The 13,449-nt window shown below is 39.7% G+C and overlaps 1 protein-coding gene across 2 annotated transcripts in view; it reads left to right on the top strand.

Annotated features, from left to right (window-relative positions):
- ATP13A5 (ATPase 13A5) overlaps nucleotides 1-13,449 on the top strand; it is a 105,881-nt gene that overhangs the window by 77,315 nt on the left and 15,117 nt on the right. For both annotated transcript variants that reach the window (XM_038583712.1, XM_038583711.1), the window contains 3 exons: nucleotides 2,675-2,771; nucleotides 4,970-5,042; nucleotides 13,257-13,431. In XM_038583712.1, coding sequence (XP_038439640.1) covers nucleotides 2,675-2,771; nucleotides 4,970-5,042; nucleotides 13,257-13,431 — 345 coding nt within the window. The remainder of the gene's footprint in view (nucleotides 1-2,674; nucleotides 2,772-4,969; nucleotides 5,043-13,256; nucleotides 13,432-13,449) is intronic.

Raw genomic sequence — 13,449 nt, 5'->3', positions numbered from 1 at the left:
TCTTTTTCACAAACCTTATTCCCCTGTAGCTTCCTAAAATACCATGGGGAATCTTCCATCTATCTTCATGACCAGTCTGAAAGAGATCACAAAAACTTGAAATTTATTTAAAACGGATGACGGTGAAGTTCTCCAGCATGCCCCTTGGTGTGTCTGTGTAGCTGAATGGGCAACTACTAGTGGGAATCACTCACCCAACAGTGCCACTCTTGACATTCCATGCCTGTGTCTGGTTGTGAAGCAGGGACACCTTGACACATCCCCCTGATCTCAGAGGGTGTGTACCTGTGTTCTTCTGCACCCCGAAACATCAGCACCTCCAGAGAAGCTCTTCCTCCTATTCCTGTGTTCTCTTGTCCTTAAAGCCCTGAGAAGCTCAAAGTGCTTTGAACTCTTTCCCTTCTTCACCTGTAGCCTAGCGGGCATTGTGTTTTACTGGTTTTGTCTTTCAAGACTCCCTCCAAGCCCTCTCCCTACTCTCTCTTCTACAGCTTTAACTCCGGTTCATAGCATGACAACCACAAAATGAGAGTGCCCAGGACCCTCTCTCTAGGTCATGTTTTCCATCATCAACACAACTCATGGAGCTTTTTAAAATATTGTGCTTGGAAATGTGTGCAGTGGAGGAAGGTTGAAACAAATCTTTGCCTTGGTTCCATAAAGGTACAGATATAGCTCAAGCCAGGAAGGAAGGTTTCAGCAGGGGAGCTGGAACTTGAAGGATGGATGGTAAGTGTGTAAACAGGAAGGAGATGGGAGGATACTCCAGGTGGAGGAAGTGGAGAGCCATGTTTAGAAACGGGGTTTTAACTGGAGAGTTAACAAGAGCCCAAGAGCCCAGTTGGGCTAGGAGCCTTCTCAGGTGGAAGTTATGGAAGGTAAGCAGGATTGGCAGGTGTGAAGGGAGTTTAAACTCTTGGACAGTTGCACAAAGTGCCTATTTGACCCATCCAAAAGGCAGTGGCATTTGAATTTCAGATGCTCTGTCTCACACATGTGGCCTAATGCATTTGTGAGTGTGATGCAGTGTTTTAAGATCCAAGTCATGATGTAAAATTTCTCCAGTGGCAGATGGTTTAGTAAGATTTCAGGGTAGAAGCTCTTTGCTTTTATACTTCATAGATTCATAAAAATTAGATATGGTTCAGTTCTGTTAGGCTCATTTTACCCTTGCCATCTTTGATGCATGCTTATTCCTGAGAAAACATCCTCCAGAGGGGCAATGAGGTACATTTTTAGATGCAGAGGCCCACAGGTTTTCATGTGTATCCTTTGAAACATGGTTGACTTGTTGCTCTAGTTGAAGCCCTTTATGACAAGGACTGCACCTTAGTCATTTCTGTATTATTGTGCCCAGTACTAAGCTGGATACATCAGAGCATTCAATGAATATTTGTGGAATGCATCAATAAATGAGTTAGCTTCTTAAAATTCATAATCATTAAGAATAGTGGTAATTTTGGAGGCCAACACAAACCGCCTTTATGTCTTCCTCAGAATAGTTTTTTGTACTTTCCCTTGAATCTGGGTGTTTTCATTTTTCTGGAAAGGTACACAAAAAAGGATAAAGAGGATGAAACCACAAAGTTTGTGTGAGAAAACGGTCCAGACTTCACATGGTTGCCCTTCCTCAGCTTGTCTGCTCCTCCACTCTCTGTGTGGAAAACAAATGGCTGTGTCTCACAGCCTGGTAGAAAACATCTGGCCTGCACATCCTGGCCTGTCTCTCCCAAATCTTCTCATCAGGCCTGAGGCAAAGTGGTTACTAGTTTGGCTTTAAGAGTTTCCTTCTCGGGTACCCCTTCCGTTGACAAAGTCTTTGAGCAGCACAGATGTCCATGCCACCAGGGAGGACGTGGGCTGCCCCCCAAGTGAATTTGCTTCTGCTTTGACAAGAGCAGTCTACAGAAGGGGTTGTTTGTCACATTTCCCACTCCTCCATCGCAAGCTCCTTCCCCACACTATCTTCTTTATCAGTCATCACCCACCATAGAACCAAGCCTCAGTTAAGGGAATAACAAACAGCTCAAACAGAATTTTTTTCAAAGAGGAGAAAATACTTACTTTTTAACCTGCAGTTTTTACTGTTGTCTTTATGTTTTTTGAACTCCACACCAGCTCAGATTATTACCATAGGTTCTTCCTGGAGTATTGGAACCAACAAATCCCCATTCATCTCATATGTTGGAGTCACATCCACACTGTGCACAAATGCCTGCCCTTTAGTTTGAAGTTCCTGTGGGACTCCAAACATACACAGTTCTGTTCTCAGAAGCAAGTGTTGTTAGGACGAGACGAGTCACAATCGAGTCAATGCTTGACATTTTGCACCTTATCATGATGTGTTATGTTTATAATATCTGTGTTAATCTTTTTAATTCACTGAAAATAAAGACTATGCCTAATTCATTTATATCCTCCATGACTCTAAGCAGAATGCTGGTACCTCATCAGCTCTAAATAAATGTGTGTGTATGACTCAGTGAGTGAGGTCATGATTGAAGCAGAGGATGAATGAGCAAATGAGCACTTCAATAAATAATTGAGAGGATGAATCATTGATTAAGTGAATGTATATCAACAAGCTATTAAACTTGAACTCTGTTTGAAATATAAAAGAGACTGGGAGATGTATATCATGCATAACCAGTTATTTTTATTTTTTCTCAAACAGAGAAGGCCGAGCTGCTCTGGTTTCATCCTTTGGGGTATTTAAATACTTGACCATGTACGGCTTAATCCAGTTTATTGGTACATCACTGCTCTATTGGGTATGAACCTAAATAATTTATTCCCAGTTTTAATTGCATTTACATCCTTGGTTTATTCTTTGGGGCGTGGTTCCTACACAGGATTTAATGTTTTATAAATAAATGACATTTCTCGAATTAGATGTCTGCAAACTTGGGAACTTGGCATAAATGCACATGACACATGGAGCTAGAAATAAGGAGCTAGGGATCAGTTTTCTAGGAGTGTTGTTTTTTTTCTAGATAACCTGAGACACTTGACCTCTTCAAGCATCTATTTCTTTACTTGGAGTATGAAAAGAGCTTCAGAACAGCCTAAATATAAGTGAGCAGGAAATGCATCAGTCTCCAACTATGGAATATTTTTGACAAAAGACTAAGAAGAGATAAAAAAGAAAAAGAAGTATTTGAATTTGACCTTGAAGGACTCAAAAACTAGAAAAGCTCCCATATTAGAACTTTACTCCTGAACCTGCCCAGAACTTACACACTTAGACATGTCATTAGTAAAGGATTTGCATTTAAAAATTTTTTAAAAGGACTTCTGAAATTAAATGATAAAAATAATCATTTAAAAACCAATTAGCTATATGGAAGAAATATGTATACGTTGAAAGTAATCTTCATTATTTCAGTCATAACTTGCTCAAAAGTGAAAAGATCTAACAGGCTCAGGTAACACTTCAGGGAGGCAAATATTATACTGTTTTTCTAAGACATTTGAGAGATTAAAGAAAGGACCATAGGACTCTAGCATCTGGTAGGCAATTGCATGCAAAAATCACACATGGAGGGCTAAGGAGTAACCAGGTGGATAGAAACAGGAACTGGGTTGAGAATTGGGAAACCTAGATTCAAGTTCTGCTTCTATAACTCAGAACGCATTAGATCTCATCCTTGGCTAAGTCTTTATGTGCCTCTGGGAGGTCAGGATGGTGGATTTCCAAAGTTCTTCATTGTTCTAGGAAAGCTGTTTCTAGAACAAAAACTAAGGCTGCCTTTGAAAATTTATCCCTGTTCCATTTCATCTGTGTATGTATAACTATACCGTTCTGAGAGAAGAAAGAAAGGATATGAGGGGAAAAAAATGTAAAGAAGACAGAAAATTGGAGGATGAGAACCTTGGGGAACCATTTATGGAGGATGAGGAACAATTTTGTCTTCTGAAAAATATGAAAGACTTCACAGGTCCAAAGTCTTCATGAATAGAGTTGTGTCTACGCAGAGACAGGACACTCTGCAGCCATTCATTCTGATGGTCTAGACCTGAATAAGAGTGTCCCCCGCAGACCTTTGATCAGAAACTTCAGGGCCTTGGGTCCACACTCAAAATCCAGAAATATTTCTCATTTACATAAATGTCTCAAATGGTTCAGACCAGGTCATAATTTAGTGCTTAGTCAACAGCTATGAAGCAGAGAAACAGAGTTGGCTGCAACAGGGATTGCAAAGCAAGTTCCTGGAGGTAACAAGTTGACTTTTACATATGACTCCATAAACATGAACTTCAAACAAGCTCTGTGTCTACACAAACCTTATAAAGTCAAGCATACCAGACTGAAGTCTGAAATGGGCTTACTTGGGGTAGAGGTGTTCAGTTTGTGAAAATGAACGGACCCCAAGAAAACAAAATTGTGTTCTCAATCTATGGTTAAGGATGGAAAGAAATACCTGTTGAATGATTTGAGGCTTGGATTTCAAAATTTTAAACTTGGCGTTCCCCATGGGTATCTTATGTGGAGAATTCAACTGTCCAGGCTGAGACTCCAGCTGCCAGATTACTGTGGCCCAACTGATTAACTCTTGTTGCTAATATAGAATTAAGTTAAACACTGGGAAAATCATGATCTGGTTTTGTTCTCTCCAATGAGATGCTAAAGATCACAGGTAAGTTATTTCCTTTTTAAAGAGGAAATAAAATAACTGTTGCTTTCTGATTACTTTCAGAAGGAGTTTTGGCAATGATAACAATGGCAGATGCAACACTTGTATTTACTTTATTTTTCAAGACTTATTTATTTATTTCAAGATAGAGAAAGAAAGAGAGCGTGGAGAGGGGGAGAGAGAGAATCTCAAGCAGACTCTGCTGAGCATGGACTGCAAGGCGGGGCTCAGTCCCAGGACCCTGAGATCATGACCCGAGCCAAAACCAAGAGTTGAACACTCAACCAACTGAGCAACCATGTGCCCCCTTGTAGTTACTTGTATTTCCTTTTCAGCAACTACAGCTCTTTGGGAATTACCAGTATCTTATGCAAGATGTAGCCATTACCTTGATGGTCTGTTTAACAAGTAAGTGTTTTAGTAAACAGAATTATTTGTGTTTATCCATGGCATTCTAGAAATGCTCACACAAATCAAAGCTTCTGAAAAGATGCACCTTTATTACTAAAACCACATTACCTGTGAGTTTTTTGAAAGAGGTGTTTGGAGCAAGTTGAGGCTTGAAGTCCTTAGATTTGGCACTAAAATATCCTGAAAGCAGATAGATCTTAGCCTCATAAAATGGTCAATGTATTCTGAGTTTTTCATAGGTGTCTGTCTTGCACATAGAAAAATGTGCAAGAAATCTAGAAATGGAAATCTTTAAAACTCAAAGGTCACTTTCCATTATTCAGCTATACTTCGCATTGACATGAAACCAGATTTTTGCTAGGCCTTTGACATGTGAGAACAAATGCTAGCATTTAATTCTAGGAATTCTCTCAAAAGCAAGGTATGGCTCACAGTAGCTATTGCTCATTTCCTTCCTTTGAGATGACACTGATAAAGAATTTCCCATCAAAGAACTTGGGGCTTTATACTAACTCTTAATAAGTGAGAAAGGTGACTGCCTCAACAGAGGGCAAAGAAAAAGAATGACATAGTCATCTCTTTTCCTTGTTCAACAATAGAAGTGTTATGAAAACACATAAAATATCAGGTAATGCAGGATATTAATAACCTTGAGAATTTCATGTAACATCTTAAAACATGAAACTGATATTGAAGTCATTTATTACATCAACCCCAAGACAGAAGTTACCAGCATCAGAGATGTAAGTAACAACAATTTTGATTCTTCAGGCTGAAATATATATTCGTAGTCCATTAACACATTTTTTTCTGTACGTTCTTAATAGTCAGATGACAGAAACATTTTGAATCAATGATATTGCCTTTGCAGTACTGGATATTTTTAAGCAATCTGTATGATTTACTTGTGAACATGGTCCATGATGCTTTTTTTTAAAGCTTTTATTTATTTATTCATGAGAGACACACACACACACACACACAGAGAGGCAGAGACACAGGCAGAGGGAGAAGCAGGCTCCATGCAGGAAGCCTGATATGGGATTCGATCCTGGGTCCCCAGGATCAGGCCCTGGGCTGAAGATGGCATTAAACTGCTGAGCCACCCGAGCTGCCCATCAATGATGCTTAAAAAGAGAAAAAAAACACCAGGAAGCTCCAGGAGCTAAGCTATCAGGCAGTGGCATGAAAGTGCAGGCATGGCCATTCTCTACCATTCCTTATCTCTGAAAGCTTTTACAAACTATTTATGAAATAATTTCCTGGTATGAAATGTCCTCATAGGGTTGTGAGGATGAGATAAAACAATACATATGACGTGTACAGCAGTGCATCACACATTGTAAGCACTCATCATAAGATGGATGATATCACCTTACACCTATTCTTTCCCTTCTTTTGAAATGACTGGCTAACTCAATGAACCCTTGAACAGAATAGGACTGCACACAAGTAGGCTGAGTAGAAATCCAAAAACATGGGTAGTAGTGTTTGGTTGGATTTTTAAAAAAGATTTTATTTATTTATTTGAGAGAGAGACAGAGGAGGCAAAGAGGGAGGGAGGGGCATAGGGAGAAGGAGAGGGAGAATCTCAAGCAGACTCTGAGCTGAGTGTGGAGCCGGATGTCAGGCTAGATGGAACTCATGACCCTGAGCTGAAATCAAGAGTTGGACACTTAACTGACTGAGCCACCCAAGTACCCCAGTGTTTGTTTTTTTATCCTCTGCTTTCAAACCCGATTGTTTTTCTATCACTGAAAGAAAGCTCAGTCATCCCACAGGCAGACCATTTCCTGGTCAGTATCAGGTACTAAAATGATTTCATCTTTAGGCATTAATAACCTAGGTATTATAAACTAACATTTCATGTTTTCATCCAATTCAGACTTCTTCTTCCTCTAGATCAAACCTGATCTTTGAGCAAACAATGGGAGAGAAGGCCATGGTCCCTACTTTCCTTGTGTTGCCTACTCTCCACTTTTGCTTCAGGGAATCTGGGAGCAGTAAGAACAAAGGCCTTTTTACTTATATGGGGGTATTGTAGTTCTATCCTGTCAACTTCCCTTTAACATGGCAGGCATCTAAAATGTGTGTTCAGAAGTAAATTATACAAATTGCTTAAAAATATCCAACATTGCAAAAGCAATATCATTGATTCTAATTGACATGGGACCCACTGGTGGTTCTTGGGCTCTTCAGAGATTCCTGTGAATTCCTCTGGACTAGACTACTCCTTGACATGGGTAGTGCTTTCTCCCTCTGATTTTTCAGAATTCCTCTCAGCAACTGCCTTCCCGTGATATGTACTATGAAGCCTTTCTCTACTGATCTAGCCCCAGCTGATTGCCCCACTGGACAGATTCCTTCCAAGACAACTCCAGCCTGTCTAATTTCCATAGCTTCTACTTGATCTACCGGATAATAGATATAGCCTGCTCGCACTGCTGTCACCTGTCTCTTTCCTCTGATATTGCAACTGGAATGAGCAAGCCAATTTCTACCCACCAAAATTCTTCTGGTCTCTCCTGGAGTGGCTAGTTTGTCCTCCTTCATTGGGTTGGAGTGATGCTGGAAAAAAAAAACACAGTTCTTGCTACTCAACAAACTCCCTTTAAGGAATCTTTTAATGATTTCTATGGTTTTATGTATTCCGCACATAGACAATTGCTTGGAGTTAGAGGCATGTTTACAGGTGAAAGACCAGTATGGATCCCTCTGAATGAGTCAATGGAGATATGGCAGTCATCTCTCTTTCCATTCAGTTGCCATTTACCATTTATGGTCTTCAAATATGAGGCTCAGCAAGGAAAGTCCCAGACAAAGGAAAAGCCCCATTTAACATCCTCTTAGATGTGTTCATCTCCTACTGTATGTTAGACACATCGGTGCCTAGGGCATAAAAAGCCTGATCACTGAAATTTACAGTTCAGTGGGAGATTCACATACACGAATGAAGGAAATGCACATCAAAAGTAGTGAGTCCCAGAAAACAACAGGTGCTTTGGGAGTTCAGAGAAAGGAGAGATTATTTCTGAAAATCTGGGGTTAGGGAAGAGATAGCAGTGGAAGAAATAAATAAATACTAAGGATGGTTTCATGGAAGAAGTAATAACATTTGCATCAAAATAGAAAAGATGGGACAGATTTCAAAATTCTTTTCCCAAAAGAAGGGCACTTCAAATAGAATGAAGCAGCATGAGCAAGAGAAGGCTGGGGCATGAGTTTTTCAATTTGACCACAGTGTCATGTATGTGAAAGGAAACAGCAGGAGATAAAATGTGAAGAGGTGAGTTGGGTCAGATCACAGAGCTTGGCTTTCAGGTTGAGAACTGTTGACATTCATCTGTGAATGTTAGTAAGTCATTGACAATTGGACCATCAGTGTCAAATCACTCTCACCAAGGTACCTGCCTTTCTGGGTTCCCAGATTAGGGCTTTTGACTTCAAGCCTGAATTAGTATGGGACAAAGACAACACCATCATGTATTTAATTTATTTACATACTTGCTTATCTGTATACACCTTGTCTTGTTCCCATAAAATTTTGTGGCAACACAAAGGCAGCTAATAAAACAAGATATAATATATTAAAGGGAAATCAAGGAGGAAAGTAAAATGAAGTCGGGGAAGTCAATTAAGAAAATGTACATCTCAAAGCACAATTTGACCCTAAGAAGTGCAGAAGCCATTCTGAAAAGAATTTGCTCTAGCTGCATCTCTACTCTTTTTAACACAACCTACTCAAATTAGATCAGGAAAATAGAAGTAGGGGGATGTTTAAGAATATAATTCTCAAAAAAAAAATCTAAGAATAGAAACTCAGAAGCACTAGGGGCGAGGACAGGACTAGAACACTAAAGAATAGAAAACAGAGGCCACTTTTTTTTTTTTTCCCAAGAGACCATCTTATCACTTTCTTCTTCTTTCTATTCTTACTGTTTTTGTGTGACTTCTACTCATTTGCCTTGCAAATGACCCTAAATGGTGACTCTACTATTGAATATCCATAACCTTTCTGTTTGCCTTTGCACAGCTAATTAGCTCAGCCTTTCAGTGTCTCCTTTGCAAATATTTTGGAGAGAAAATTCATTGACCCAACTTGTGTAAAATGTCCACTTCTAAGCTAGTCATTTCTGTAAATAAAGATGAGGTCATGTAATTTAGCTCTATTTAGGCCAACTACTTCAGCATATGGAAGGAGGCAGTGTCCAGAGAAGAAGACTGTAGGAGGAAACCCATCCATTATATAAATGCCTCTCTTACATAAATTTCATCAGTGCTTCAAAGACTCCCCACCTTTTTTGGGTCTTGGTCCCTTTGGAGACTCTCATGGAAGATATAGATCTTTTCACCTTCAAAATCTCATGAGGCACATTCAACAGTTTGCATGTAGTTTAGGTGAGTTCAAGAGCCTTTGGAAATTTGATGAACATGATTTCTTTTTTTTTTTTTTTTTTTTTTTTTTTTTTTTTTTGATGAACATGATTTCAAATGTCCTCAGTATAAAGCAAGCCAACTATTTAGAAGAAGCACATGTACATTATATCCAAATGATGCTGAACAATTAAAAAGTATACTTTGACAATAAAAATTTGCAACTGCTAAGAATTCCTACATAGCAGGCCCTGTACCAGGTTCAGTGAGGGACAGAAAGTGTGATGAGACAGGGTTTCTTCCCTCAGGTTGCTCACGGTCTACTGAGTGCATGTGCAAATGACTGGATTTGATGCAAGACATCCTCACTACATAGCAGTAAAATGAGTAATGGGCTATAGAAACTCAGAGGAGGGAATGATTAATTCTGAATGAAATATAACACTTCACAAGCTTACATTACTCTGCATGCAACATGATAGCATATATCATCACCATTTTAAGGAAACCTGGACGATTCGGAGAAGTTCTGGCTGCTGAAAATAACATACTCAAATTTTAAGGCTCCTCATATCCTTTTTAATTTACAAAATCCACACCACTTCAATGTGCTGTAGAGCAGAGAATGAGGGGCTTTATAATTAGACAGATATATTACCACCCTGTTGCTCACAAACTGTGGGTCTTTAAATAGGGACCCTACTTCTCTGAACCTGTTTCTTCACCTATAAAATAGAGATGAAATATCTATTTTGCATTGCTTTTTTCGGAAAATGGTGTTGTTTTGTTTTGTTTTGTTTTGTTTTGTTTTAATTTTGAGAGAAAGTGAGTGGCTGAGAGGGTCAGAGAGAGCATGGTAAGGTAGGAGTGGGGAGAGAATCCCAAGCAGGTTCCATGCCCAGCGGGGAGCCTGAGGTCACAACCTGAGCCAAAATCAAAAGTCAGATCCTTAACCAACTGAACCATCCAGGTGCCCCTTGCATTGCCTTTTAAAGAAATAATGTTTATAAGACACTTAGCATTGTCTATGGAACATGTCAGGGACCCTAAAATCCTGGCCATTTTTTTATAATCAGATATGCAGATTCTTGATTAGAAAACATCAGAATTTCTAATATGGAAAAAATTAAAATATTCATTATGTAAGGACTCTCCATCAGTCAGCTGTTGCCACAATAACACTGTATAACAAACCTCTCCCCAAAACTCTGTGATTTATAATACCCACTCTTTGCTCTGTGGATAAACTGTCACTCAGCTGATCTGGGTAGCTGAATCTAATCAGCTTTAGGATGTAGATCAGTTGGTCTTGGTCCAAGCTATGGGTTTTATTCAGGTCTGCTCCACATTTTTCATTCTGGGGCCAGGCTGGAATGACAGACTTGGGCATGCTCTCATTGCGATCACAGAGTGAGCCTGGCCATGCAAACAGGCCTCAAACTTCTGCTAACATCTCTTTGGCCTGAGAAAATCTCACAGTGAAACCAAAATTAAAGAGTAGTAAAGTGCACTCTACCACAATGAGGCCAATAATTCAATCTAATACAGTCTCTGGGTAAAAGAAAAGTCAGAAACTCAGTGAGCACCTGAGAAAGAGAGGAGAGGTAGATACAAATGCACAGAGATACAATTATACCTCCCTCCATCACCCACAGCATCTTCATGTTCTCTGTAGCCATCTTCTTCCTTGAGATAGGAAAGTGGAAAGAACTCTAAGTACTGCAACCTCTGCCTTCTGTGGCCCCAAAGCACAGTCTGTCTTGACAACAGGCCACATTGTGTGCCCCTTCCTTGCATGCCATGCAATGATTTCTCAGACCAACTACCCAGAACAAGGCCAAACGTCACAAGTTAAGGGCACAGCCTCCTTAAGACTGCCCTTTCTTCAGACCTCAGCCATAAGTTCGGGCATCCCACTTGTACTTCTGACCAGCTGGCTGCAAATTTGGGGGTTCTCATTCTCCCTTCAATTTTAGTAATTCGTATCAATGATTATAGTTTTATTGTAGCACAAGGATATAAATCAGAGCCAGACAAAGGGAAAGACACACAGGGTGAAAACTGGTGGAAGGATCCCATGGTGGGAAGATCCTAATACTTTCATTGTCCTCTTCCTGGGGAGTCAGTTTCCCTTATCTTCCTGGCACATCCACGTGTGGCACAAAGCAGAGTATTGCCAAACAGGGAAGTTTACCTGAACTTTGGTATCTTGTCTAGAGTTTTTATTGGGTTTTCCTTACATACACATGATTTGTTGAATCATTGGCCATGAAGTTGATCCCAATCTCTAGCTTTTTTGCAGCATGGTCAGCTCCATATTGAGTCATCGCTTTATCACTAATTTTCTTCGGGCCCATCATCTATCCTCTTGTTCATATAAACCATCAGGGCTACCATGTATAAAAAGACACTCCTATAAACTCAAGAAATCCCAACACTTTAGAGGATACATCCCAGGAACTGGGAATAAAGGTCAGCCAAATTCTTTATTACCCAACCCATCTGTGCTTTCCATTGGATTTCAAGCTCTTTGGGGCATATGAGGTGTCCTCCTCATCTCTGCATACCCCAACAACCTGTAGCCTAGCATCCTCCTGGGGAAACATTGATTACATTGGTAAAGACAAAGCCTCAGATAATTATGGAGCTTTAGAGTAAATGAGTTGGAAGACTTTGGAGACCATTGAGACATTCCTAACACTTATACTTTATAGATGAGAAAATGAAGCACCAGAGATTTCATGTGATTACCCAAGAACCCATTGAGCAAACTGAAGACCTACTTTAAAGTTTATCATCCCAAACTGGATGCCTACTCCTACTGCCTTGCCCCTACATGCATGAACAGAAGCCTAAGCATATGTACCCTACTTTCTTCCTTACATCAAAGAAACCAGTGATCAGCTATAAAAAAGGGGAAAAAAGGCAACAGATATGAAGACAAGAACTGAAACATGACTATAATGTTAACCTCTGAATGTACTGTATCTAATTCCTGACCATTCCATGCTTCTTTCTTGCACTGCTCTAAACAGTAAAGTACATTCCATTTTCATCAACTTGTTAGAATATATGGCTTCTAAGAAGAATGCAGTCATCTTTTTTGTTGTGTTGTTGTTGTAATTGTTCTGTTTAATACCTGCCCATTGCCAAGCCTTTAAATTAAAAAAAAAAAAACAACCCTAAGATCAAAACCATAATACATTTTAACACTCTCATCTGGAAGCAAGATTTTTTTATGAGCTATTTTTCCTAACCGGGTCTAACGTGCTCTAGCAGTTTTCCATTTATGCACTTATTCAGGATAGAACAGAACATACCTCTAGCATCTGTCCTGGTACACTGAAGTACTCAGAGAACGTTGGCTGAATGAATAATGAAGTGAGTACTTCTTTTAAAAAATACCCAGCGTATGAAGATGAGTCTAGGCTGATGCCTTTTATTCTCCTCATCTTAACTTTCCACCTTCCCACCACCGCTGAGAGAGAGATCATAGTACTGCTTTTCCATGTGGAAGGCCACCTTTTTATTGTCTATGGCATTCCTGGTCAGTCTGGTTGTTTAAAGAAAATATTTGCATCATATAATATGGTAAATGTATTATTTACAAGATTTTTAAACCTATTACTTTTAATTTCTGAAGGTGAAACAAAAGTATGGGAGAGGTAAAGTCCGGTAGCACTGGATATGTACCTAGGCAATGTGCTTACCTAGATGTAAATCCTCATTTGTGTTTCCTGAATCTGAACCCTAATGCCAGTCTCGAAATAATACGCATCTCAATCTTTTATTGTCAATAATGAAATTGCAATAGTGGAAAATGCATTTGTTTTTCAGTGAGTTCAACTCATGCCTACCCGAAGCTGGCTCCTTACCGACCTGCAGGACAGCTCCTCTCTCCCCCTTTGCTGCTCTCAGTCTTCTTGAACACTTGTTTCACCTGCATTGTGCAAGTCTGTGCATTTCTCTATGTGAAGCAGCAGCCCTGGTATTGTGAGGTCTACAGATACAGGTAAAGTTCAGTTTTTTT

This window comes from Canis lupus, chromosome 34 (genome assembly GCF_011100685.1).
Source record: "Canis lupus familiaris isolate Mischka breed German Shepherd chromosome 34, alternate assembly UU_Cfam_GSD_1.0, whole genome shotgun sequence".
Classification (NCBI taxonomy): domain Eukaryota; kingdom Metazoa; phylum Chordata; class Mammalia; order Carnivora; family Canidae; genus Canis; species Canis lupus.
Note: the sequence above shows the minus strand (reverse complement) of the source record. Positions and strands in the feature narration are given on the sequence as shown.